The sequence below is a fragment of the Mizuhopecten yessoensis genome, unplaced genomic scaffold (genome assembly GCF_002113885.1).
Source record: "Mizuhopecten yessoensis strain PY_sf001 unplaced genomic scaffold, ASM211388v2 scaffold8931, whole genome shotgun sequence".
In the NCBI taxonomy this organism is placed as follows: domain Eukaryota; kingdom Metazoa; phylum Mollusca; class Bivalvia; order Pectinida; family Pectinidae; genus Mizuhopecten; species Mizuhopecten yessoensis.
In genome coordinates this window covers 348,361-376,239 of record NW_018407794.1, presented here as the reverse complement: position 1 = coordinate 376,239, position 27,879 = coordinate 348,361, and the positions used below count along the sequence as shown (strand labels likewise).

Genomic DNA, 27,879 nt, shown 5'->3' with positions numbered 1-27,879 from the left:
AATGTTATCATGGCAGAAAGAATCCTGATTGTGAATCAAGTACCATTTTCTCTTGTTAGTAAGAAACTCTGCTGTTGAGCCACACACTTACAATGCCAGATTGATCCTGTTGTTTTGATAGATGTTCTCATTTCCTGGACACATGAGTGTTATATTTGCTTTAGTTTATATAATTACTTCTTAAATAAACAATTTGAATTTCATATACAATATTGTTATGAAGGTAAGTAGGAAATCTGTTATTTAACTTAATGTTAGCGTTCTTTAACCCTTTCACAACTGTAGACCATAATAGACCCATCCAGATCAATGTATGGTAGAGTCTACTAAAGTTTCCTAGGGGTGAAAGGGTTAAACACATGAGCATGTTGGAAACAGCACTAAATGTTTTCTATTGATATATAACCCTTACAGGAGACATAGTCCCTGTCGGAGGAACCAAACCTGGAGATCGCGATGGCCTTCCCATAATTCCAGGAGACTCTTTCGTTGAATCCCTCAGTGGGAAGCTGGTGCGCATTCATGGCGGCTATCTCAAGGACACAGCAGTGCTGCCATCTGGTGGAGGTTACCAGGCCCTGCTCGACTCCAGTGTACTGGCATGTGAGGCTCGAGCAAATGATGCTGTGAGGCAACACAAGGACGCTCTAATGGGTATGTTTTATGTTTGCTGGGTATGTCTTTGTAAAAGAATTAAGAAATACAGTTTAATGGGCATGTTTTATGTTTGTAGGGTACCTATGTCTTTATAAAAATTGTGAGATATGTTGCTAAAGGGTGTACTACAAGTATGTTTTTCCTGGTAATAGCAAAGATTTCAATAATTGTTTTCTCAGTGAAGTCTCACCCGTTGCATATAGTATTATTCAAATCCAATTCTCATTCACTATGTTAGTTATAATTTTTTCCGGCAATAAGTGTATAATTATTCTTTATTATGTGTTCAGCGGCCAATGGTCCCAATGTAAACATACGCCATGAAGAATCAATGCTGGACGCAGCTCTCAAAGAACTAGAGAAGGCTCGGGGAAGGTCCAGGGCTTACTTGCTTCGCAGCCAACATGACATCCAGCGACGTCTCGATCGCGCCTCCATTCTGGCTGCCACTGGTGGATGTCCAGGTGAGAGAAATGTTTTTAATGTTTTTAACTCATTTACCCCTAAAGACACATTCAAACTCTTCCAATTCAAGGGTCAGGATAGTGCATTATGAAATTTCAGGGGTGAATGAGTTATTTAACTTGATACAAGAAACCTTAACTAATAAACCTTGTAGTTTGGTTTTAAATTATGTGTAAAGAGTCTTAGTGCAGAAGACATGATTTGATTTGTTACGGTCCTAAATCAATATTTTCCAGGAATGTATGAATTTTCGAAGACTGGACAGCTACTTCCTATCCTGGTGGGAACGATGATGCAGGATCCCGCTGGCTCAGGACAGGAAGTGCCGATTTTGGGGGCGGAGAAAGAGAAGAAGACAAATAATATTATCCCTGTAGGAGGCACTATGGAGGATCCTGAGGGAGGAGGTAAGGATCCACAGGATATCTTAGAGTGATCAGATTCATATCTGAGCCCAGTGTGTTAAGACCCTCGCATCATTTAGACAGACTTGCTCTGATATTATGTGTGTGTAAAGTTAGTGTTAACTACAGCAAAACAAGTACAATATATTTTTGGGACATATTGTGTACTAGGAAAATTTTCATCTTATTCGCTCTATGTAATGAGGGATACTTAATCATTACAGCGAATATACGTGAACAAATAACAAACATAGTAATTGATTATGAAGATCAAAATCAACAGCGATGATAATTGATTTTATGGGCGAAGGATGAAAGTTTGACAGGGCGAAAGATGCCTGGTATACAGTACAATCAGGTTAGATTTTACTGGATGTTGTTATAGCCACGTGACATTAAAGTAAAATTTCACTTTATAGGACAGTTAAATTTGAAAATTCCTACATCATTTTAAGAATTTAAATATGATAGAATACATTTTACCATACATGATATATTTTTGAATCTCATTAAGAATAAATTGAACATGAAATTCAAGAAATAGAAAACTTGAACAATTTGTCTTTGTACAGGTCTGGTTCCGATTGCCATTAGCAGAAAGGCTGTTGATCCTGTAACAGGGGAGATAAGTCCAGTTATAGGGGTCCGGCTGAATCCTGAAAACAGTTTAGCGATTCCGATCACACTATCCACCGGTGGACCACGCAAACGCAAACCTCCACCTGGAGCTCTCGCAATGCTTGAGGAAGAATTGGTAGCTCGGCGCGGATTCTGGCGACGCCAGCGACAGATGGAACGAGAGTTGACCACCAAGGAACATCTCTTGGCCCAACAGCTGCTTTTCGATATAGACTCAGTGACGACAAAAACTCTCGAACGATTCTTGGAGGAGATTGATAATGGAACCCATCAGTTGTTGGAGGCTGAGAAGCGAGAGGTACAGCGCAGAGGGGGTGCTGAACAGGAGTACGCCACCATTATACCACCAGAGGTCATAGCAGTCCTGTTACAAGGAGATCCCATGGAACATCAGATGGAGGAAGGACACGTCGCTGCTCATGTGAAATTCTGTGACATGCTGCGACGATTTTTTGGCAAACTTCAGAGTGAAGAGAGGAATTATCGGGACAGGATTAATGAATTGGAAGGGGCTTTGAACCCTGACGCAGAGAACACAGTGTTACAGCGATATCGCCAGGCTAAAACTCGACTCCAGGCCGAGCTCCACGACCATCTCACCAATAAAATGGAGGCTTTGGATGAAGCTCACTCAGCCCTTGAGTATGCAAGGGAGAGATCAGAACTATGTGCAATAGAGGCCAAGATTGTCCTGACACACGCTGGACTACTGGCCGGGGACTATGATTGTCAGTTGTCGGGTGTCTATGGCGATGTGTACTCGCAAGGCGGCAATGACTCAGAACTTGTACCATTACTGAAACAGTTGATAGCTATGCTGGAATCGGGTGGGCCTTTCGTCCTGTCACCAGAACTCCTCAACCTCATCAACATGGGAACAGGGGGAACTGGAGGTATGACCAACAATGTAACAAACATGAAAATAGACGGAGGTCACATGGCAGGAGGGTCATCAGGAGACCAGTCAAGGTCGGGAGATCAAAGGTCACAAGGTCAAAAGTCAGGAGGTCAAGGACAAGGTGGAGTACAACACGTGTCACATGTCAAATCTGGAGGAGATCACAAGACCATCATACATGGTGACACAACTGTTTTCGGATCAAAGGGCAAAGATCAAAGTGATCAGTCTGCCCTTGACAAGTCAAGGGCAGCTTTTGAGAAACAGGCGTATGAGGCAGCAAAGCTAGAGAATGACTTAAAGAGGACAGAGATGGATGGAATCAATGGTACTTTGGAGGAGTTTGAGAAGAAGAAGGAGAATTCTACTGATCGGGCTAAGAGAGAGCTGGAGAAGATGTTGCTGAAGGCTCGGTCTGAGGAGGAGAAAGAAAAGTTGATGATGCAGCATGCTGAAGACATCCAAAAGCTCAATGAAGCTTTTGAGAAACAGAAACTCAAACAACTTAAGAACTTACGCAAACGTCTTATGGAGGAACGTCGTCAGAAAAAGAAAGACTTACACAAAAAGCACTTAGGTGAGGCAGAGTCGCAGGATCTTCCAGCGGCGGCAGTTCCAAACATTCACATGCCATCTTATGAGGAGCTGAAACAGGAGTTGCTACGGTTACAACAGCTCCAGGAACAGATGTGGGCAGACATGAGGAAGGGAGGCATGGAAGCGGCTGGCAACGTACCAGCGGTCGACATTGACCCAGAGTTTGAACGACAGATCCATGCCATGGATCTTACTAAAGCACAGAAAGAGGAATTGATCAATTCTACACGAACACGGAACAACAAGCTCCACAAACAAATTGAGGATATGAAACAGAAGTTACAGGACAGAAAGAACAGGAAGGCTGGCATGAGGCTACTGGAGGATGAGGACTTGGAGGGAGTGAGTGAGGAAGAGAAGAGGAAGTTACTGGAGGCAAGAGGTACAGAGGAGGATGCTGACAGACTCATGGAAGACGTGGCCATCCTAGATTCCCTCGTCGCCATGGAGAAGGTGAGTAGTTTTTGTAGCCATGTTTATAGAGTTATGAATTCCATTACAGTAAATTAAGGATATATTCTACCTTATTTTCCAAAGAGTTCCAATATAGGCAATTGGAGGCTTGTTCGACTATGCAGAAAAACTAGTTTCTTTATCTCTAAATGTAACATTTCCAGATATAAAGACTGGCAGACCACTAAATGTTGAAGAAGGTGTTGAAAGATTTGTCAAGGCTGACCATCAGTATTATTAAAGCAAAAATCAGATCATAGTGTCTGTCCCTATCTTATAAACAAACTACTGGTAGAACACAATTGGTTTTTCAGATGACTATATGTTGTTATTTTACACAGGAGCAACAGAGACGAAATGAAGAGAAGGCAATGCAGGACATGCTGAAAAATGTGAATGCAGAGGATCGCGACCGTATCATGACAGAGTTCAACGAACACATGAGACAGCTAAACAGTCGCCGTGACGACAACAGGTCTGAGGCTCACGACAAGATGAAGGCTAAGCTGGCAGCCAAAAAACGCATGAGGGAAGAACTGGACAAAGAAAGGGCAGTCAACAAAGAGCTTGACCATATCACCAAGACACATGTAAGTCAGAGTCATTAAAGAGCTTTCACATCTCAGTAAGACACATGTTAGTCAGGGTCAGTAGAGAGCTTGACCATATAACTTAGACACTTGTAAATCAGAGACATTAACCAGACCAAGTGGTTTGGTGGTCAGTCAGAGGTCAAGGCCACTGTTATCTAAAACAGAAATTCACCATAGATCTAGTCGAGGGGAAGTCCTGTATTGTTAGACATGCTCACTTTCTCTTCTTTACTTACTAGTAGTTCTCCATGTTATTATACACAACAAAAACAGGTTTAAAATTTAGGTGACATTTCATTTGCTTCACAAAACATTTAGGTAAATTTCTAATAACGCTGCCCAGCTGTAAAGATTGGTACAAGCATCCCGGAAAGTAGTACTGTAAATGCTGGTATACTTCTAGGAGGGAGTCATCGCTGTATTGGCCATTAGGCTTGGAAATAGACTTAATTGTTTGATTGCAACTCCTTTTAGCAGTTTTAATCAGCCGAAAGTCATACTTGCCGATCTTTCCAGTTATTTTTTATGTAGGAAATACCATGTGACAAAATCTAAAAATGTCAAAACTATTTTACTAAAATTACCTGATTTCTAATAGTATTAGTATAGAGTGCCAAAGGTTTAGCTGTTATTTATAATGAATTAATGACATTTAAGCAAAAAGGATGATTTTTGAATTCTGCTTATCTCAAAAGCCAAAAATTATGGTGATTTGACAAGTTAGTAAAATTCAGCCGCAAAACAGATATTTGAATTTGAGGATTTATTTATAGGCTGCCCAGGGTGACACGGAAACGGCAAATGTGATGATGCAGATCAACAGCAAGGTGAACAACGACAAACTGACTGCGGAACAACAGAAGCTCGTCGACCAGCAGCTCCGAGAACAGGAGGAGATGGAGCGAAGACAGAAGGACGAACTGAGGAAAGAGAAACGAACCATTGACGACAACGCAGCTCAGGAGGAACAGAATATAGAACATCAGATCAAACAACAGAAACAACTGGTAAGACTCAGAATATAGAACATCAGATCAAACAACAGAAACATCTGGTAAGACTCAGAATATAGAACATCAGATCAAACAACAGAAACAACTGGTAAGACTCAGATTATAGAACATCAGATCAAACAACAGAAACATCTGGTAAGACTCAGAATATAGAACATCAGATCAAACAACAGAAACATCTGGTAAGACTCAGAATATAGAACTTCAGATCAAACAACAGAAACAACTGGTAAGACTCCAAAAATCTTAATCTGTGAATGTTTATTTTCATGATTTAGTTTCAAATGGAGTATTCAGAAAGATTGGAATTTATTAAATGAAATGTAAAATTGATTCGGGAATAAGTGTTTACAAGGTTATTTAGTTTGAGAATGATTCACATACAGAATAGACATGATAATGTGTGTTTTATGATATACATGGATGTGTGATTGTCATAATCTTTTATAGCTGGCCCTTTATATAATTTAAAGATATTAAATGAAATGTTGATAGTTTGTTCCCTCTTTTAAAAGTGCTGGCATTAAGGATATACTTCTCTTCAGGTATTTGAAACAATTCTAGAAAAAAATGTGTTAAAATACAAATGAACTATTGTATTTTAAATCTGAATTTTTGTACAAATAGATGTTCATGTTTTCTTTTGAATTCAGAATTTGTGAAATGTTTAGTTACATTAATTAAACGCATTAATAATTATGCAGGCTTTAGCCGCTCACAAGAACAAGTTTGACCGTGACGTGACGTTGCATCACAAGAATTTGAACGAGGCAGAGTATGAGAAATTGTTGACAGCTCATAAGAAGGAAATGGACGCTCTGGGCGAGAATCTGGACAAAGAGAAAGATCGACAGAAGAATGCGCTGGCAGACAGAGTAAGTTATACCACAGCAGCCTCAGCGACAGGGGAAAGGATTTCCTGTTGTTATCTAATCTGACACACATTTAAACAAATAAAAGGTTTCTTGCCAATACTTATTATACATTTACCATGATTTTAACCATTGAAAATAATTTGAAGTTAGGAGTATCAGATATAAGAATAAGTGATCTAATTTCTGTAAAAAAAAATGTTAGTGCATTTTTGTAATTTTAGTACGATTCATTCAAGAAAATTTTAACCAGTCTTGCTATACCATGGTTTACCCACAGTGAGGAGAAACATTAAATAGGATTGTATGTTACTACAGCTTCTCAGCACAAACATATAATATAGAACATTGTATATAGGTCATATAGCACAACCAGTGAAATGTTTGTGTGACGATTTGATGACTAGCTAGGACGGTATGTACTCTGTCACCCTCGTCAGACAGTTGACTGGTAAAATGTATTTACAAAAGTGTACCATGAGATGGCGATAAAATGGCTGTCGATTTAGCTACGCTGTAAGTGTATGTACACTTTGTTTTTATGAATACACAATATGACAATCAAATTGATTTTGCTACGAAGAGTTTGTTCAAATTGAATATATTTATTCACTGAAAATTTACAGATCGAGAAGAGGAAGAGATTGAGGACTGAACAGCTGCAACAGACACACGACATTGAGATGACGAGGGAGATGTCACGACAACAACAGGAACGCGACAAGGTCAACGAAAAAATTGCACGCAACGTGGAAAACTCAACTCTGGTGGAAAGTGTCAAGGTATGACAGACGATCTTAATCTCGAATTAGTTCCTACTTCGTCAGTTACTTACTGATCTGGGAGTGTTATCTCCCCTTGTTACATCCTGTGTGAAACAGATGTTCCCTTTGGGGGAAAAAAGGAAAAAAGTTTTCTTATAATAGTGTTTCATTACACCCCCTTCCATTAATTTTCATAGTTTGTGACATATTTTCCCTAAAAGATCATTCCAAAAAAAGGATTTAGTGCTTTGCCCAATCCTTCTCATCGACGAGAGTGATCTCCCCTTCCTGTTATGCTTTACCTTGGACTGTTATTTGCTTTTTCCCAAACTAATTTGGTGTGCTCTCGGAGCTTGAAATGTATGACTGTATGGAAATTGAAGACAAGAGTCATTAAGAACTATACACAGAACTATAACCATCTTTGTATAACTCAATGATGTGATGATTTTCAGGTCTTGAACAAGGGGAGGAAGGGAAAGGTAACCATGGCACCATGTTGCACGAACTATTGTTTATCTTTTTTTAATTTTTGACAGTTAATACATATTTACATATTGTAACTTAAGCATGATTGATATGTGTAATGGACTGTGGTGTTGTAATTGATAATTCTAACAATAAACCATCAATAACCTGATGAAGAGGAATGGTATGCAGTGTAACCATACAGGAATTTTTCTGTGATGTCTACCTCATAAAATGTATCAGTATAAAGTACCCTACCCCTCATAGTGTTTTAAAGACTTTGTCGATGACATTTACCCGAGGTCGCTAGAATTTGAACCCAGAAGTCTGGTTTACTAGTCTCATGCTCTACCGACGGACCTAAAGAGAAAATCTCTCTAGGTGAGTCAGTAGCAGATAGCTAGTATTTTACCAGAGTGATATGTATGTATGTTGGGACTGGTATATTTCATTTTCTTTTTCAAAAACACTTGCAGAATTCAGAGGAACAATATATAACCTGTACTGAAAAACCTATATTTGAGAACAAAATTCCTTTATACTACAAAATATCAGCTAGCTCTGGTGCCAAAGAACTTACCATAGGTCTTGTGTTGTTTTGCATGAATCTTGAATAAGAATTTAATTCCCATCGCTATTTTTAAAACACAGTCTTGTAATGATGCTTTATATATTGACCGAACTTTGTTTTATTTGGACTTGAAATGTTCCCACATTTATGTGTTATGATTGGTTACAATTCACACTAAACATAATTGACCTTCACTATACACTAAGGCCACACTTGTTGAATCAAATATGGGAAATGAACAGCTTCCGTCATTCTATATTTAACCTGAATTACGGTAGTGTTGTATCATGGGCATAATACACTAGTCAGTAATGGTAAATTATATTTAACCTGAATTACGGGAGTGTTGTATCATAGGTATAATACACTAGTCAGTTATTGTAAGTTATATATATATTTAACCTGAATTACGGGAGTGTTGTATCATAGGTATAATACACTAGTCAGTTATTGTAAGTTATATATATATTTAACCTGAATTACGGGAGTGTTGTATCATGGGTATCATTCACTAGTCAGTAATTGTAAATTATATCTACCCTGAATTACGGTAGTGTTGTATCATGTGTATAATACACTAGTCAGTGATTATAAATTATATATAACCTGAATTACGGGAGTGTTGTATCATAGGTATAATGCACTAGTCAGTAATTATAAATTATATATAACCTGAATTACGGGAGTGTTGTATCATGGGTATTATACCCTAGTCAGTAATTGTAAATTATATTTAACCTGAATTACGATAGTATTGTTTCATGGGTATAATACACTAGTCAGTAATTATAAATTATATATAACCTGAATTACGGTAGTGTTGTATCATAGGTATAATACACTAGTCAGTAATTATAAATTATATTTAACCTGAATTACGGTAGTGTTGTTGCATGGGTATAATACACTATTCAGTAATTGTAAATTATATTGAACCTGAATTACGGTAGTGTTGTTTCATGGGAATAATACACTAGTCAGTAATTGTAAATTATATTTAACCTGAATTACGATAGTATTGTTTCATGGGTATAATACACTAGTCGGTAATTATAAATTATATTTAACCTGAATTACGGTAGTGTTGTATCATGGGTATAATACACTGGTCAATAATTGTAAGTTATATATATATTTAACCTGAATTACCATAGTGTTGTATCATGGGTATAATACACTAGTCAGTAATTGTAAGTTATATATATATTTAACCTGAATTACAGTAGTGTTGTATCATGGGTATAATACACTAGTCAGTAATTGTAAATTACTGTTAAGAAAATATTTAATAATGCTGAATGGTGTGGTATCTATTTTTGTTTTTATAGGATTTTGTGTAATATTAACAAGCTCAATCAGAAAAGAACTTTATGACTTTATTTTACTGGTCATGGACGTTATAATAAAAGTCTTAGTTTTAATACAGTGTGCAATGACTTTGAATTCACCTGGTAATTGGTTTGATTTTCAATAATTGTGTGTTAATTGTCTATGATAATCTAAAACACAATGTGACCACAATATCAGTTTGAATTGTATATGAACCTTAAACTTTTAACTCATGACTTTACTCCAGTGATATATTGAAAATTTGTGTCTTTTCAAAAATAGGAATATTTTAATACTGAATTTAACTTTAATTTATGGGAAATATATTCCATTTTTTAAGAAGCTTCATATTTTTTGTGTGAAATACATTTTGTAAGAAATATTATATATTTTGTAGGTGATACTACATTTTGTTAGAGATATTATATTTTGTAGGAGATTTTTATCAAACTATTTTGCATTGAATCAACAAGTATTTTTTGTAAGTCAGCTTATACAGTGACATCATCAGCATTCTTGAAATCAGGTAGATCTCTCAGTATTTCATTCTCACAATTTATCCAGTAGTAAAAACATGTTCATGACAAACCCCAGGAGACATTAGTTCACCATAGTGAGTACCAGGTACCTGTATCTCTACTGTGTAGAGTTAAGTACAACTATCTGTATACAGTATACATGATAATGTAAGTTTTATGATTCATAATGTAAAATGGAATTCTAATCTTGGCTGTGTATTACTTTGTAGAATAAGAACAGCGAGCAGGCAGAGAACATGGTCTACTCCGTGTTACGACAGCGCCACCTGAAGGAGGCTATCCATCTGGAGGATCAACTCGCTCGTGAGCTAGAAGCCATGAGGAAGAAGGCCTGTATCGAAATTGATGAAAGACGCCAGAAAGAGAGAGATGGTTTATTGGGAACATTTGAACAGGTATGTCTAGAGTTACCTGCCCTTATTAAAAAAAAATGTGTAGAATTATCTGCCCCATTAAATTGACATTATCATGAATACCATAGATGTTCAAATTAAAAAAAAAACTGTATTCTATGGATCAGATGAAGATGATTTTTTTTTAAACATACATGATGTAAAAAGTGATAATTTTGTTGACAAGAGTGTAAATGTTATTTTAGGAAATGCGTGATCTGATAGCTAGTGCTGGGGACATGTCACCGGAGGAGTTAGCTAGGAGGAAAGAACAGCTGAAGAAACAGCAGGAGGTAAGTCACCGGAGAATTCAGTGTACTTTGTCGGAGACAACCTGAAACATTACCAGCCATTGCTATATAGTGGGTATCTCGTTAGATTGTATGAATCTTGTGATGGCAAATATATTCCCCCCTCAGAAAATGGAACATGATTTTTTCGGGTACTCAAATATTCATGTTTCCCTCATAAAATGAATGTAAAAAATATACATGAAGCATTGAAATGAGGTATTTAAGGTTTATATGCTCAAATCAAAAAGAAATGACAAGTATCAAAATGTATGTATGTATGTCTTTTGACTTGGCTTTGTTATTTTGAAGACAAGATCTAGTGTTAATTGTCTGTGAAAATACACTACATCAAAACTTAAAACAATGAAACGTTAAAACTCTATATTTCCATCCATCATTCAGAAAACATTGAAGGACTTCGACAACTTGACAACACAGCTGATCACACAGGCAGAGAAGGAGACGACGCCCCAACAGGAAGTACAACAGATGTACGCCCGCCTGGAACTCAAGGAAAAGCAGCTACAGGAGCTAGCGGACGCCATGAAGCGGTACTCGCCCAGCGAGGAACTGTACAAACAATACCAGGAGGAGGCTCGTCTGGCCATGGAGGAAGCCAAACACTACAAGAACGAGATTATGAGGCGGATGCAGGAGGAACTCGAGAGACGTAAGGCGGAGGAGAAACAACGAGAGGAGGAGAGGAAGAGGGCCCTGCTGGAAAAACTAAGGTAATCAGGATTTGAGAATAAACGATTAGGTTAGAAATTATTTGACAAGATGGTAACTGTTTATAAGTTACTTCCAGTAGTCCTGTCAGCAGTACCACTGGGATTACACTGTTCTATCAGGTAGTGACTTTGTCCGGGGGGTGTCTCATAACATCTATTATCTTCAATTATCCTGTTTTGTATGTGCGTACCTATTGGAATGGCCAAGTGTCCCGTACTGTTATCAGGTCTAGTGCCCCACTGTATACAGAGTTATGGTGTGTTGTTAATGTTTAAAACCAAAGTTTGTTTGGAGATGGTTAACTATGGATTGCTTATTAAACTTCGCCTCACCCATACAGATTTTTCTGTCTCAACCAGAATTCTACATCGTCCAGCCTGACAACAAGGTCCCACAGTATACATATTTTATGTAAACTGAAGCTGTGTAGGCTGACAGCCTGACAACAAGCTCCCACTGTATACATATTTTATGTAAGCTGAAGCTGTGTAGTCTGACAACTTTGTGTCTGTGTTCATTTTAACAGGTCTGTAGTTTTGATTTGATGTTGTAATTACAGACAAATGGAGAAAGATTTGGAGAAGGAGGAAGAATTAGAAGCTCAGCGAGCTCGTGAGCGTGAGGCAGAGAAAGAAAGGCTGAGAAAACAACAACTGGAAGAACGTGATCGAAGACAGAAGGATGACATCAAGAAATCTAACATAAGTGAAGATGAAAAGACACGCCTACTTCGGGAGCACGAAGAGAACATGGCAAGACTGAAAGAAATGATGCAGAAGGATCACTCCAAGAGCAAAGACACACTAAAGGCACGTCTGAACGCCAGGAAACAACGACGACTCGCCGGAGAACGAGCTAAGCTTGAGAAAGAGAGTTTGATGGACAGTAACCGGGATCAACAAGCGAATCTTATCAGGAGACAACAGGAAGGTATGCTGCAGAGCAGTCTGCCAAAGACGGCTGACAAAGACCAGTTTGGATTGGCTGCTGTACCGACTCCAGCCTCCTCATCAACACCGGGTGGATTTACTTCAACAGGCAACGCGGAGCAGGATTGGGTGAACATGTTGATGATGTCACCACTGTTTAAACAAATCAACGACTTGGCCGACATGTTGAATGACAGTGACAGTGGATCAGGATCATTAGACAGAGTCCTTGGTAGGTCTGATTCTTTATCTGGCATTATCGTCCATAAGGACCTAAACATTAGACAGAGTCCTTGGTAGGTCTGATTATTCATCTGGCATTATCGTCCATAACGACCTAAAATGAAAAGTGGATTTAATTTGAGATCTCTTCACATTGCTGTCAATGTCTTTATTTGGAACAATGCACTTTATAAAATGCCTGTAAAGGTATATATCTGAAATCAGGTTTGATTTGCGATATCTTCACCTTGTCTTCCTTTGTAATATTACACTTTCATTAACAGTGACCTATCAATTGAATTTTGTTATCTTGCTAATACTTATTCAGACCCATGATAAACAGAAAATGAATAGTTCATATAATTTTGTATTCAAATTTTAAAAATCTGTATAATAAAGTTGTTGAAGTAGCATCACTGAAAACGTAGAGATTGCTATGACTGATTATTTACTGTGTAGTTGTCTCCCCTGACCAACATGTTTGATTCGCTTACAGGTGCGGATTACTCCCGGTCATACATTGACGTAAAGGATGCCCAGTGGGAATCTAAGGGTGACCTTGCCCCCGTGAACATAAACAGTATTTCCCCTAGTCAGTTTGTTGTGTACCGCTTCGGTGTGTTCATGATCCGAATGCTTCATCAAACAATCGGAACACCGGAGGTCAGTCTACTTTTGGCATCAAATCTTCCGAAAAACAATTACGACCGCAACGCCTTCAGAAATTCAGTTCACTTTGAACATGCTCGTAAGATCTTGTTTGTGCGTCGTGAGAGGATGGAGTCCATTGGTGAATTTGTTGTAGTGATTTTACATTCCCTGGCTCATATCAAATCTGGAGACATGACGGACGACAGCAACACGCTGTTCATGAGGGAATTCTACAAGGTGAGATATTACTGATAGAGGTGTATCATATATACCACCATTGTAATCTTTTAACATATTAAAAATAAATGTTATCCTATTGTGCCCAAAAAATTACGATATTCCCTTTGACAATTCCAATCTCAAATTATGTACACATGCTTATCAGTATTATTCAACCAGTGTATACTAAATAATTCATAGTAATTTTTTTTGCCTTCCCCCCCATTATTCTACAGTAATATTTAAATAAACTCTATTTCAGGGATTGAGAGTTATCTGCCAGGATATGTTCTTCTCAAGGGCCAGAAACACACCAGCAACACAGGGTCTGATTGGCTCAACATCCACCAATAGCAGAGTGGCTCTCGAACAGGCTTTGGGAAGTGTCAAAAACCAAGATGAAAAGATTCTTATGATTGATGAGTTAGTTGACATGAAAATTGAAGGACCAACAAGACTTGACTTCTCAGATCAGGTAAAGGTCAACTTTAATTTCATTGATACGCTCCCCCCAGCGTGTGTTGTCTGTCCTAGCACATCATGTCACCCTTGTATGTCCCAGCACATCCTGTTACACTTGTCTGTTACAGACAGGTTTTAGGTTTCCTAAAACTTTGGTCTGGACAAGTGCTAGAAAAGTGTCAGAGAAGTTGAACTTTGACTCGTAAAGTCTTGTATTGACCATGTTTTCAGAGACCAAACTCCTTGAAAATTTAAGCAAAATAAATGTTTATATATTTATACCCTTCCTTTCAATTTACAGCAAATGTCCCAGAGATTGTACGGATCAGAGACATTGGCCAGTAATGCACGTCTACGACAGTATCTGTCATCGAAGGGAGGAGTCCTAGCGTCCAGCGACTTTGTCAGCTCTCGGATGGCAGAACTTAAAGGGATAACAAGTCCAACGCCATCTCCAAGACCAAGGTGAGATAACTCTTAAAATATTTAAAAAATCCTTTCAAAAGTAATCGAAAATAAAGGTAATCAGGAGGGATCTTGAGGAAGGTTTGAGATCTCATGCCTTGTCCCTTTCATGGATATTAATCAATAAAATGTTTGAATGAACGGGAGATAATCTCAAAATCGACTAATAACTTTTACAGTTGACCAATACTGGTGACCTTTGTTAAGTTATTACATCAGATTACTAGTCCGAGAAAGAACAATAAAATATTAAATAAAATATGGAAATTATATGACTGTTTTAGTATATATATAATAACCATTGTAATATATCTTGATCGCTACAGCCCATTAAGACGACAGCGGATTGTGGCCCCCATGAAGTCGCCTAGGGACGTCCTTGACACTCAGCTGGTTGACATGGAGACACGGAATGATGCAATGAACAAAGATCTGGCAGAGGTATGGACGTCTAATATATCAGCTTTAGGGTTTAAACCTTTCACCACTGTATATCATAATGGACTCGACCAGATCTAAGCATGGAATTGTTTACTAAAGTTACATAGGGGTGAAAGGGTTATACAGATCTTGTAAATTGGTTACATTTGGAACCTTTTAAAATTCTTTATTTTATATTTTGGCTTAGTGAAATGCTTTGATTTATGATGTTGCCCTATAAAATCATGCCAACAATTATGATGGAGTCTGGTAAATGATGGGGTTTTGAAAAGTGCATTTTGCATACATGTATAGAAAAGCACCTCAACAAAAATATGAGAGGGATTTCACTTAAGACTTGTACAGGTAGAGTTAGATAAAATAAAATATCTCTAAAAAATGCCAGTCGACATTGCACAATGGATATAATTTCAGTTAGATGTGTTTGAAAAACAAGAAAACAATGTAAGGTATGAAGGTTTCCTGCAATTGTGGAGCCAAGTGGGAAATATTAGATTGTCCTTTGCTAATTGTTAATTTGTGCTAAATTTCTTCACAGAACTTGTTTTTTCAAAAACGAATCTTGTTACTGTATTTAACATAATAAGCCCCCTGGATGCTTAACAATTAGGATATATGAACTTTATTGAAGAACTTCCAAAACTTCTCTAAAAATAGCTACAATAGACCTTTTTCAAGTCAGTAAATCATGGTGAAGGAACGGAACATTCGGACCAGAAAAAGGATAAAAAACATAGAATGGATGAGGTGGGGGCTTATTAGGTTGATAACGGTAACTTAGTTTTTTTCCTGAAATCTGAAAATGTTTGAGACATGGAACTTTATTAGTTTGGTTTTAATACTGGGAATACTCCCATTCCTCTCGGTTTTGATTAGGAGGTAATTAACAGTTCATGCCATACGTTATACTAACATAATTAACAGTTCCTGCCATACATATTACTGAGGTAATTAACAGTTCCTACCATACATATTAATGAGGTAATTAACAGTTCCTGCCATACATATTAACGAGGTAATTAACAGTTCCTGCCATACATATAAACGAGGTAATTAACAGTCCCTGCCATATGTTATACTGAGGTAATTAACAGTTCCTGCCATACATATAAACGAGGTAATAAACAGTTCCTGCCATATGTTATACTGAGATAATTAACAGTTCCTGCCATACGTTATAATGAGGAGATTTACAGTTCCTGCCATACATATTAATGAGGTAATTAACAGTTCCTGCCATACATATTAATGAGGTAATTAACAGTTCCTGCAATATGTTATACTGAGGTAATTAACAGTTCCTGCCATACGTTATACTGAGATAATTAACCGTTCCTATCATACATATTAATGAGGTAATTAACAGTTCCTGCCATACATATTAATGAGGTAATTAACAGTTCATGCCATACATAATAATGAGGTAATTAACAGGTCCTGCCATACATTATACTGAGGTAATTAACAGTTCATGCCATACATATTAATGAGGTAATTCCTGCCATACGTTATACGGAGGTAATTAACAGTTCCTGCCATATGTTATACTGAGGTAATTAACATTCCCTGCCATATGTTATACTGAGGTAATTACCAGTCCCTGCCATATGTTATACTGAGGTAATTAACAGTTCCTGCCATATGTTATAATGAGTTAATTAACAGTTCCTGCCATACGTTATACTGAGGTAATTAACTGTTCCTGCCATACGTTATAATGAGGTAATTAACAGTTCCTGCCATACGTTATAATGAGGTAATTAACAGTCCCTGCCATACATATAAACGAGTTAATTAACAGTTCCTGCCATATGTTATACTGAGGTAATTAACAGTTCTTGCCATACGTTATACTGAGGTTATTAATAGTTCCTGCCATACATTATAAGGAGTTAATTAACAGTTCCTGCCATACATATTAATGAGGTAATTAACAGTTCATGCCATACATAATAATGAGGTAATTAACAGGTCCTGCCATACATTATACTGAGGTAATTAACAGTTCCTGCCATACGTTATAATGAGGTAATGAACAGTTCATGCCATACATATTAATGAGGTAATTAACAGTTCATGCCATACATATTAATGAGTTAATTCCTGCCATACGTTATACTGAGGTAATTAACAGTTCCTGCCATACGTTATAATGAGGTAATGAACAGTTCATGCCATACATATTAATGAGGTAATTCCTGCCATACGTTATACTGAGGTAATTAACAGTCCCTGCCATACATTATACTGAGGTAATTAACATTTCATGCCATACATATTATTGGGGAAATTCCTGCCATACGTTATACTGAGGTAATAAACATTCCCTGCCATATGTTATACTGAGGTAATTAACAGTTCCTGCCATACATTATACTGAGGTAATTAACATTTCATGCCATACATATTAATGAGGTAATTCCTGCCATACGTTATACTGAGGTAATTAACATTTCCTGCCATACATTATACTGAGGTAATTAACATTTCATTCCATACATATTAATGAGGTAATTCCTGCCATACGTTATCCTGAGGTAATTAACAGTTCCTGCCATACATTATCAGGAGTTAATTAACAGTTCCTGCCATACATATTAATGAGGTAATTAACAGTTCATGCCATACATATTAATGAGGTAATTAACAGGTCCTGCCATACGTTATACTAACGTAATTAACAGTTCCTGCCATACATTATACTGAGGTTTACTGTACTTTTAATCAATTACACAAAACATACATTTTATTAGGTCACCTGAGACAAAGTTTCAAGTGACCTATTGCGATCGCCTTTTGTCCGCCGCCTGCCGTCCTCCGTCATGCGTCCGTAAACAATTTACTTTTTCGTCTTCTTCTCCAAAACCCTGAACCAATTTCAATGAAATTTTGCAGAAACCTTCCATGGTCAAAGGTCAACCAAATTTGTGAATTATATGGTCCCCAGCCCCCAGGGGTCTGATGTGTGGGGCCAAAAAGGGTCAAATTGACTAAAATTTGGTAGAATCAAATACTCTTCATAGATGGAAGGGTCTTAAGGTCCCTTACCAAACTAGTGAATTTCATGACCCTGTGGTCTCACGTTTCCCCCTGGGGAGGGGGTAAACTTTACTATAGTTTATATAGGGAAATCACATTTTGGACCAGCATTTGTTTCATTTCCATTGGAATTAATACAAACTTAGTTAGCATTATCAGTATTGGATAGCAGTTTAATGCTATGCACAAATCAGCCCTGACTGACCCCCAGGGGCTGATTGGTGGGACCAAAAAGTGTCAAATTGACTAAAATTTCAAAAATCTTCTTCTCAAGATCCAGATATGTTAGAATCAAATACTCTTCATAGATGGAAGGGTCTTTAGGTACTTTACCAAAATACAGCTGACTGACAGAACCACTATTTGTACATAGTACATATACATGTACTACCCAGATCTTTCACACTACTTTTGCATTACTTGTAGTTCAAGTTACCTTTGTTACAAAATGAGTTCTTTTTCATTTGGCAACATAGATAACATCAGTTTTTACATAAATCATGTGACCGTTAAGGCCCATGGGCCTCTTGTATTAAAACATTACCAGAAAAAACTTGAATGATTCCATGACAATAAACGTTTACTAAAATATTTTTGATGACACTGTACCAAATATTATTTATCTGGATTTACTTTTTCAAGGAATTAAACAAAAACTGGGAATTGAAAGAATTCTAATGTGAATAAACATTTTGTTTCGCAAACAGGCCATGGTATCTGAAGCCGACTTGAGGCAGGGAATCAAAGAGCTGGAACAGGATCCGTCCGCAGGTGACCGGCTAGGTCAAGCTCGTGACCAGCTAGTGACCGTACTTGCCAAGAAAAATGATCTGCTGAAGCGGGTATCGTGCCTTGAAGCTGACATTGCAAAGAAAGAAAAAGAGCTCAAATCTAAGAGGAGATAAATGTGATTTGAACTAAAGACTTCGGCCCAAAAATGTTGAGATCTATTTGAGGATGTATTGAGTTTTCTCTGTCAACAATTCTGTTTTAAAGAATGTATCTCCATTCATTGGTGAACTACGTTATAAAACAGGTGTGAAAACTTCGACAATTTAGGGATATTTTTTCTTTTAAATTGACACTCATGTATGCATTAGTTTGATAAGTGTTAAACACTTGTGGATGAAGGTGTGAATTATTACATTTAAATGCAAACAGAGCCGTTATTTTATAGGTACTTTATGCAAAACAAAATTTTGAAAATCTCCACATCACAAGTTGACTTACAAAAAAGAACCGTCCCAAATATAATCACTATCATATTCAAATATATTTCAACTTATTTTAGATACTTTTTACAAAGTATTCTTTTGAAATGTTCTGCATTAGAAATTGTTCTAAGAACTTTACCGTCCCAAAGAAGAAGACCTGTGATAGAATTTGTACTATATTTTCATGTGTACATAGCTTGACTAATATTTGTAGTATTGTATTAACACCAGTTTTTCATCTAATATTTCTTTACATAAATGGAACTTGTATTTGATTTTCTTGGATTCTTGAATTATTATGTAAAACATTCTAATTTTCAGAATACGCAAGTTTAAGTTTAAGATTGGAATTGAAGAAAATTATATGTATTTTGGATTAATATAACATTTTGAAAAATAGTTTTTTGAATTTTTTGTATCATTTGTTAAATTTTGAAAATAATCTACAGCAAAATTTGCCGCTTAAGAACTGATGACTATAAAGAAAAGGTACAGTCAGATTATATTTTGACGTTTTGATAGAATTATTTAAAATTTAGCAAACAGTAAAAGATACATTCTGCCAGTTCCAGCAGTGTTAGTGAATTTTCTATTCTATATTAGTTTTATCTAGCTTTTAAATATTTAATGTTGAAATTTAAAGTTTGGGATTGAAAATTAAAATGTGGGATTGAAAATTGATGTTACGAAAAGATATTTCTGTACTAAACTGTACTTAGTGTCATAATGATGGAACTGCCTTAAACAACACGGAAAATTTATTTGAATCAGAATGTAAATATTTGTCTTTTTTTATTTAGTAATTTGAAAGAAGAAGAAAAACTAAGTCTTGGTGTGGATTTTAGATAATTTCAATGTTTAAAGGTATTGAAAGAAGCATATATATAGAGGTATTTAGAGGAGCAGAGTATTATATTTCATATTTTCTATTTCAATGTCTGATAGGTTAAAACTTATATAGCAACAATCTTCATTTGACGATATATACAGCGTTGTTTGTTATCACAGGATTTACAATTATAATCAAAATATTTTGGCAGGCCCAGAATAGAAATATTTCGAATTTCAAAAACACTTTCTGTCAAATAAGTATTGTTGCACTGATCCTACCTATATAAACCTGTAGATTTTAGATTTGATTTTTGTTAATTTATTTCACTACAGTTTTTCCATTTGACGAATAGCACGATTTGGTGTTGAAATAATTTATATGAGATAATTATTATGGATTAACCCTTTCACCCCTATGTAACTTTAGTAAACTCTACCATGCATTGATCTGGATGAGTCCATTATGGTCTACTGTGGTGAAAGGGTTACGTTTTCAAATTATTCATTTACATTCCATAACAAATCTATAATAATCAGAGCTATTACCTGTTGTCTCCGTCCAATTAAATGTTAATGTGACCTGTGCTTTATGTCGCCTTTGATGAGGGGGGCGGGGTTCACACCGTATGCAATGTATCTATGGTAACATTTTCTACTCAGAATGTTTTATATATGATGAAGTTGGTTGCCATGGGTTTTTTTACTCATATATATATATGTATATTTGTGGCTGGTCCATGTATTTTGTAACAATTAATATAAACATTTTAATAAGCATGGAAACTTTATGAAAAACTGATCAACCTATTAAACTACGTTTTGCTGTGTTATAAAGTTTAATCAAATTCAAATAAATTGATAAAAGGGTAATTAATTTGGATGTGACATTTAAGTAATGAAAGAAAATTAAAATTGGGATAAAAAAGAAAGATATAACAATGAAAATTCTGTGTCATAATTTAATTGTTCCAATCATTCAATGGTGTTTTTAAAATGGAGAAGTATCTCGGTACTCAATTCAAATATTACATTTACAATTGTTTATATTTCTGCATACAAAACTATTACATAAAAAAAAAAAAAAAAATATATAAAAAATAAATATTAAAATGATGTGTTTGTTGTTTATTCTGTGAAATGGAACTCATAATAAGCAAATCTATTCCAATTAATCTTACAGTAGACCTGCAACAGGATCCCCAGAATACATAGTCAACGTCAGGCAGTTAATTTAGAGTCTAAGCCGTGCTGTTAATATGGAGTCTAAGTCAGGCAAGTTAATATGGAGTTCAAGTCAGGCAGTTAATATGGAGTTTAAGTCAGGCAGTTAATATGGAGTCTAAGTCAGGCAAGTTAATATGGAGTTCAAGTCAGGCAGTTAATTTAGAGTCAAAGTCAGGCAGTTAATATGGAGTCTAAGTCGGGCAGTTAATTTAGAGTCAAAGTCAGGCAGTTAATTATAGTCAAAGTCAGGCAGGTGATATACAGTCTTAAGTCGGGCAGTTAATATGGAGTCTAAGTCGGGCAGTTAATTATAGTCAAAGTCAGGCAAGTAATATACAGTCTTAAGTAAGGCAGTTAATATGGAGTACAAATCAGGCAGTTAATATGGAGTACAAGTCAGGCAGTTAATTTGGAGTCTAAGTCAGGCAGTTAATTAGAGTCAAAGTCAGGCAGGTACTATACAGTTTTAAGTCGGGCAGTTAATATACTAAGTCAGGCAGTTAATATACTGTCTAAGTCGGGCAGTTAATATACTGTCTAAGTCGGGCAGTTAATTTAGAGTCAAAGTCAGGCAGTTAATATGGAGTCTAAGTCAGGCAAGTTAATATGGAGTTCAAGTCAGGCAGTTAATATGGAGTCTAAGTCAGGCAGTTCATTTAGAGTCAAAGTCAGGCAGTTTATTGGAGTCTAAGTCAGGCAGGTAATATACAGTCTTAAGTTGGGCAGTTAATATGGAGTCTAAGTCAGGCAGTTAATTATAGTCAAAGTCAGGCAAGTAATATACAGTCTTAAGTAAGGCAATTAATATGGAGTACAAGTCAGGCTGTTAATATGGAATACAAGTCAGGCAGTTAATTAGAGTCAAAGTCAGGCAGGTAATGTACAGTTTTAAGTCGGGCAGTTATATATTTAATATGGAGTACAAGTCAGGCAGTTAATATAAAGTAAGAGTCGGGCAGTTAATATACTGTCTAAGTCAGGCAGTTAATATACTAAGTCAGGCAGTTAATATACTAAGTCAGGCAGTTAATATACTGTCTAAGTCGGGCAGTTAATATACTGTCTAAGTCAGGCAGTTAATATGGAGTCAAAGTCGGGCAGTACAGGGTTTACACATATCTCTGACTTTGATTTAAACTACTCTTACTTTAAACTTAAATGTCTTTGATAAATCACAAATTCTGTTTTTTTTTTAAAGCAGGCTTTTGCTAAAACTAGGAGGGAAATTGCAGTTTTAATAGAAAAAAAAATGTGTGTTTACCTATTCAGACTGACCAGAAGGTTACCATAATTCACATATTTGCTGCCTAACAAGATTTCTATCTTTGTCAACCACTTTTGGGAAAGTTTCTTGATTCAGTATAAATAATTCTAGAATACTAGAGATAACCCATCATAATTAAATAATTTCAGAATCCAGGTTTTTTGGCAAATATGGCATCAAAACTGGCACCAGAACTTTCATGTTTAAGTGTTTTTAACTGCACACCACAGAACCCACTTGATTGTAATGCCTTTATATAGGGTCGCTGGTCTGGGTTTCCATATTTAAAGAATCCCCGAGACTGGGAGATCTTCAGACGCTCAGGATTCATGGTTGTTACCATCGTAGCACCTGGTTTCATTACACGATGGAGTTCGTTTGTAGCCTTGGTCATGTCTGGCCAGAAATAGTAACAGTTACAATGGAAAACTCGGTCAAAGGTATTGGACTGGAAACAAGACAAATCTGCTGCCTCAGCATTGATCAGGGACACCTTTCCTTCACCAATACCTTTTCTCAAAAGTCTTGTCGCAGAAAGCACCATTTCTTCTGAGAAGTCAATACCATAAACTTCGCCGTTACCATCTGAGGAAAAATACCAAATACTTCAATAGCAGTGGTTATATTATATTCCCAATAATCCACAATGCATCACTACCGATCAAAGTTGCGAGTTGAAATGCAAATTAGTTCTGAAGATTTGGCACCATTCATCCCAAAGTCAAGAGTTCATTGCCATATGAATTCATTCATTTGCTTGGGAAATAAAGCTAATAATGTTTAACCATCATATGATCTGTTGCTGTCATACCTTTGACGATGTGATAAGTGGCCTGGATCCCGATACCTGGTCCAAAGCCGACCTCCAATACTTGGTGATCTGGCTGTATGTCACATAGACGCACAGCTTCTAGTTCTAAAAAGCAATTCATCTTTTCCAATGCAATTTTCTGAAATGGACGATGGCGTTACATTTAAAATAAAAGTAACTTGATCCGCATCAACTACTACAAATTGATGTCATGACCTTTGTCAACTACTGCACATAAAGGTCATGACCTTTGTCAACTACTGCAAATCAAGGTCATGACCTTTGTCAACTACTGCAAATCAAGGTCACTACCTTTGCATATTAAGGTCATGACCTTTGTCAACAACTGAAAATCAAGGTCAGTACCTTTGTCAACAACTACAAATCAAGGTCACTACCTTTGTCAACAACTACAAATCAAGGTCAGTACCTTTGTCAACAACTACAAATAAAGGTCACTACCTTTGTCAACAACTACAAATCAAGGTCACTACCTTGGTCAACTACTACAAATCAAGCTCACAAACATCAAGTACAAATCCACAGTCACTAACTTCAACACCTATATACTAAGGTAAACAAGTGCAAATTAAGGTCACCATCATCAACTACAAAATGGAAGTCACAAACTTCAAATATTATTTGTAAATTTCAATGCATTAACCAATCATTTCATTCTTTGATATAATTGTTTTGGTAATTAACACAAAATGTACAAGATTTCTGTATCTAGTGATGACTGACCTTCACTAGTCGTCCAATAATCGTGGCCTCGGGCTTCCGTAAGTTACGAGCAATCGCTTCTCTCAATCTGGACCCCATCTTCTAACAGCACATCAGACAACACATCAAACAACACATCAAACAACACATCAAACAACATAATGTCACGCTTGATGGTCATTAAGCTGCATTTTGAAATATTTTACTTCTATACATAATTCAATATTCCTTTTAAGCTTTTGAATCTAGTCTACTTCCCTCCCTGTAAAAACACTTAGATGTGATTAACAGAGATGAAGGGGTGGGGCTAGAGAAACATTGATTGACAGCTGTACCACAATCGAGATCCCCACTATATAAGCATATACTTACCATCGTATGGCATTGCCACGATGTAAACATATATTTACCATCGTATGGCATTGCCACTATGTAAACATATATTTACCATCGTATGGCATTGCCACTATATAACCATATACTTACCATCGTATGGCATTGCCACTATGTAAACATATATTTACCATCGTATGGCATTGCCACTATGTAAACCCAACATTCAGTTGGCATTCATATATGCTATGAATGCCATGGACTGATTGTTGACGTCAACATCATTAAGATGTCATAATTGTTACATTGGATACCACTGACCCTCCCTGGGCATTGGCTGTTCAATTCATGGAAAAAACATACATTATTTGATTTAAATGCTGAATAATAATAAGTGTAATTGAATTTTCTATGAGAGCAACAGATTCCAAAAATGGTAAATATAAGTATTGAACTGCTTTTAGTTTGCATTCATAGGCAATATGAAGTCATAACATGCAAACAGTTGTGTGAGATCCCCTCTCCAAAAGATAGGAACAATTACTAGGCATGAAGAGATGAACAGAATCATGCCAACAGGATTGGTCCCAGAGTTCAGCCCCGACCCAGGGGACTTAGTCCCTGGGTCATAACATTGTGACAGAGTTGTAATCCATACCCTATAACCATGTATATAAAATCTAGTCATGAAGAGATAAATACCCCCATGCTTACGGGATTGGCTCAGAGTTCTGGGCTTTCTACCGTGTCCCTGGGTCATATCATAAATAAGTTGAGATTCCAACCCCATTATCATGTATACAATTGTTTAGCATGGCAAGACAAATACAATCATGGTAACAGGGTTGGGCCAAGTGTACTGTCCTTGTTTTAGGTCAACAACACTTCTTTTCACATTTATGCAAAATAATTTGAAATAAAATTAACTGCATGTATAAGCAAAAAAGGTTTATTTATGGGCCACAACTTCCATTTATACCAGTGCGGGCATACCCTTTTATTCATACAGTGTTCGTTCACCTTGACCTAAGGATATTTGAGGCCAAATGAGGTTAAAATCCATGGAACTGTACTCAAGGAGTTGGATTTTAAAGATATACCTTTTTTTCCCTAAAGGGCACTCCCTCCATTTATACACCATTTTGTCTCCTTAGCCCAAGGATGTTTTGGATCAAATTTGATTAAGATTTCTTTAATGGTACCGCAGGTGAAGGATTTTAAAGATTTGCCTCTTCCCTTAGGGCCCCACCCCTCTGCTCCTATGGTGTAGGAAACACTTTTATATAATTTATACAACACTGAGTCTCAAAGAATGCTCCAGATCATACTTGTGAAATCCCTTTATAGACATTCAGAAGTAGTACCTCCAACACTTCTACGGTATAAGCTCATTTGGCTGCGCTGATACTGATATAATTTTTGTGATACATGATGTATAATTAAATGGTTACTTTTTTCAAATCAGGCAAGTAAATATATGTAAACTTCATTTATTTTACAACAATTATGAAACAAGTTATTTCAACTTATATTAATAACTTTTGTTAGCCTGGATGTAAGGCGCGGAGGGTCTAAATGTGGGAGGAAACCGGAAACAGGATATTACAAATAACAAACACTTACCTGCTTTATAGCCTGCAGGTACAAAGCTGGACTGTTAAAGATGTGCATGAAAGATTTATCATCTTGCCATCCTAGGGGTACACCCTCAACCCCAATCAAATAGTGAAAAAAAAAAGGTAACTGTGGTTTTGGGAGCAAAATACTTTGATTTTATCCTTTTTAATTTTTGTTTCAGATTATCTACTGGTTTTGTTTATTTGTTTTTTACCCAGAGTAACCGGCGAAAACCACCGACCTGCGGCTAGTACCTGGCGGCTGCCCCACGTCGATCTCAAACCCGCAACCAAGTGGTGGAGAGCTAGTGACTGTAGATGGTCAGATGTCTTGACCACTCGGCCACCGCGGCCCCTACTGTACAAACATTTAATCACTATTTCGGACCACACACAATAAATAGAAATTAAATGAAAGTACATTTGAGGATTTTTCATGTGCATGCAACTGCATTTTGTTTACATGGTAGCTACGCACCTGGCCTGTGTTCAAACCTACAGGTGATCAATATGTAAAAGCTACACCTTTCAAGGCAGTGCACAAAGGTACCTAATGAAGATATTCCGATGTTCAGACATGTTTCAATATGTAGAACACAGATCAGCTCTCTCAGGAGTAAGCAGTGCTGATAATAAACATTATCAATGGTGCGATGGTCCGTTCTGTAAGTTACTGGTTAGTAAAAAGATCATAGATATTCAAGTTCTGTCCAAGATATAAGACATACAATTGTAACAGGAAAGAGAATAGTGTGCTTTCATCGGGGATTGAAAACGCGATCCCTAGGTTCCTATTTGGACGCTTTACCACTGAGCTAAAGGGAAATTCTCTGTAGCACGAAGCTAGAAGGCGACCATACTCCTATGTACATTTAAAATCTGCCACACATTAATATAAATCTGATGTTATCACAGCACTGGTACAGTAAAGATTGCACCACAATATCAACAAAATCCAAGGGTTTCACTCAATATACTCATCTTCCCTTAACCCTTGGAATATGTCATGACACATGAACTGGTACTGACACACGCTTTGCACGAAAAAGAGAAATGTGTTATCCCTGCTGTCAACTTGTGTACTGTTTCTATATATATATATATGGGGCAAAGAAGTAATTCCAACAGTGTGGACAAGTTTAGGTTGTCAAATTTTCGGAGCAATCCGCTCCTTTTTCGAGACGCAGTGAAACAGAACAGTTACATGTAGGAGGCAGTGTTATATGGGATTTTACCGTCTATATTACTTCTTTGACCCATATATATATATATATATATATATACTTCAATGCTGTCAACATGTTACACAAATTTAGATTCACGTTATATATATATTTAGGAAAATGTTTAACAAATTGTTAGATCTTACCTCTATGTTGTTTACCTGTATATAGGTCTACATTCATGTATGTAGTCTCGGGCAGGACTCAGCAATAGCATCTTTGTTAAGTACTGCAACAGATCAATCCCGTGTGACTGTGCATAAACTGTTTCCCCTTTCAACCTGTCCTCTGTCATAATCTAGTGTATTGCATAAGATTTCAGATAATCTTGTCAACAGTCCAATATATACCCAGCAAAATTTCAGACACTACATACCAAAGTATAGTTTGAATTGTACTTATAGATTCTGAATGTGGCTTATATCATTAAGGGGAGAGCACAAATCACAGGTATAATGTGCAATGCAGTATTATCTTAGGGGAGACGACTCGTACACAAACCAAAGGTATAATGTGTAAGGCAGTATTATCTC

The 27,879-nt window shown here is 36.7% G+C and overlaps 2 protein-coding genes across 10 annotated transcripts in view; one reads left to right on the top strand and one right to left on the bottom strand.

The window, feature by feature from the left end:
* The window catches only part of LOC110456849, a 141,062-nt gene extending 121,977 nt beyond the window's left edge, over positions 1–19,085 (top strand). For 2 of the 3 annotated variants that reach the window (XM_021507850.1, XM_021507848.1), the window contains 18 exons: positions 415–654; positions 948–1,121; positions 1,359–1,529; positions 2,099–4,113; positions 4,455–4,703; positions 5,480–5,713; positions 6,424–6,594; positions 7,218–7,373; positions 7,811–7,837; positions 10,472–10,657; positions 10,861–10,947; positions 11,350–11,678; positions 12,239–12,840; positions 13,327–13,718; positions 13,963–14,175; positions 14,464–14,627; positions 14,954–15,068; positions 18,815–19,085. In XM_021507850.1, coding sequence (XP_021363525.1) covers positions 415–654; positions 948–1,121; positions 1,359–1,529; positions 2,099–4,113; positions 4,455–4,703; positions 5,480–5,713; positions 6,424–6,594; positions 7,218–7,373; positions 7,811–7,837; positions 10,472–10,657; positions 10,861–10,947; positions 11,350–11,678; positions 12,239–12,840; positions 13,327–13,718; positions 13,963–14,175; positions 14,464–14,627; positions 14,954–15,068; positions 18,815–19,012 — 5,723 coding nt within the window. In that variant the 3' untranslated portion in view covers positions 19,013–19,085. The remainder of the gene's footprint in view (positions 1–414; positions 655–947; positions 1,122–1,358; positions 1,530–2,098; positions 4,114–4,454; positions 4,704–5,479; positions 5,714–6,423; positions 6,595–7,217; positions 7,374–7,810; positions 7,838–10,471; positions 10,658–10,860; positions 10,948–11,349; positions 11,679–12,238; positions 12,841–13,326; positions 13,719–13,962; positions 14,176–14,463; positions 14,628–14,953; positions 15,069–18,814) is intronic. The other variant, XM_021507849.1, reaches the window with a different exon arrangement.
* A 3,678-nt stretch (positions 19,086–22,763) lies between these two features.
* LOC110456850 (uncharacterized methyltransferase YdaC-like) lies at positions 22,764–27,620 on the bottom strand. 7 transcript variants are annotated; one of them, XM_021507852.1, is made up of 5 exons: positions 27,493–27,620; positions 26,366–26,481; positions 24,196–24,276; positions 23,452–23,590; positions 22,764–23,225 (listed from the first exon to the last, which is right to left on the bottom strand). In XM_021507852.1, the coding sequence occupies exons 3-5, from the start codon at positions 24,271–24,273 to the stop codon at positions 22,786–22,788; spliced, it is 657 nt and encodes a 218-aa protein (XP_021363527.1). In that variant the 5' UTR covers positions 24,274–24,276; positions 26,366–26,481; positions 27,493–27,620; the 3' UTR covers positions 22,764–22,785. The 7 variants fall into 7 exon arrangements, with proteins under 7 accessions (XP_021363527.1, XP_021363528.1, XP_021363530.1 ...); XM_021507853.1 differs by having other exon boundaries at positions 26,379–26,481; XM_021507855.1 differs by having other exon boundaries at positions 26,366–26,478.
* Between the last annotated feature and the right edge of the window lie 259 nt (positions 27,621–27,879).

Coding starts and splice junctions, on each gene's coding strand:
- LOC110456850 (XM_021507852.1), bottom strand. CDS start 24,273: ATGGGGTCCAGATTGAGAGAAGCGATTGCTCGTAACTTACGGAAGCCC. Junction 23,591..24,195: donor TTATTGGACGACTAGTGAAG/GTCAGTCATCAC, acceptor CGTCCATTTCAG/AAAATTGCATTGGAAAAGAT. Junction 23,226..23,451: donor CACTTATCACATCGTCAAAG/GTATGACAGCAA, acceptor ATTTTTCCTCAG/ATGGTAACGGCGAAGTTTAT.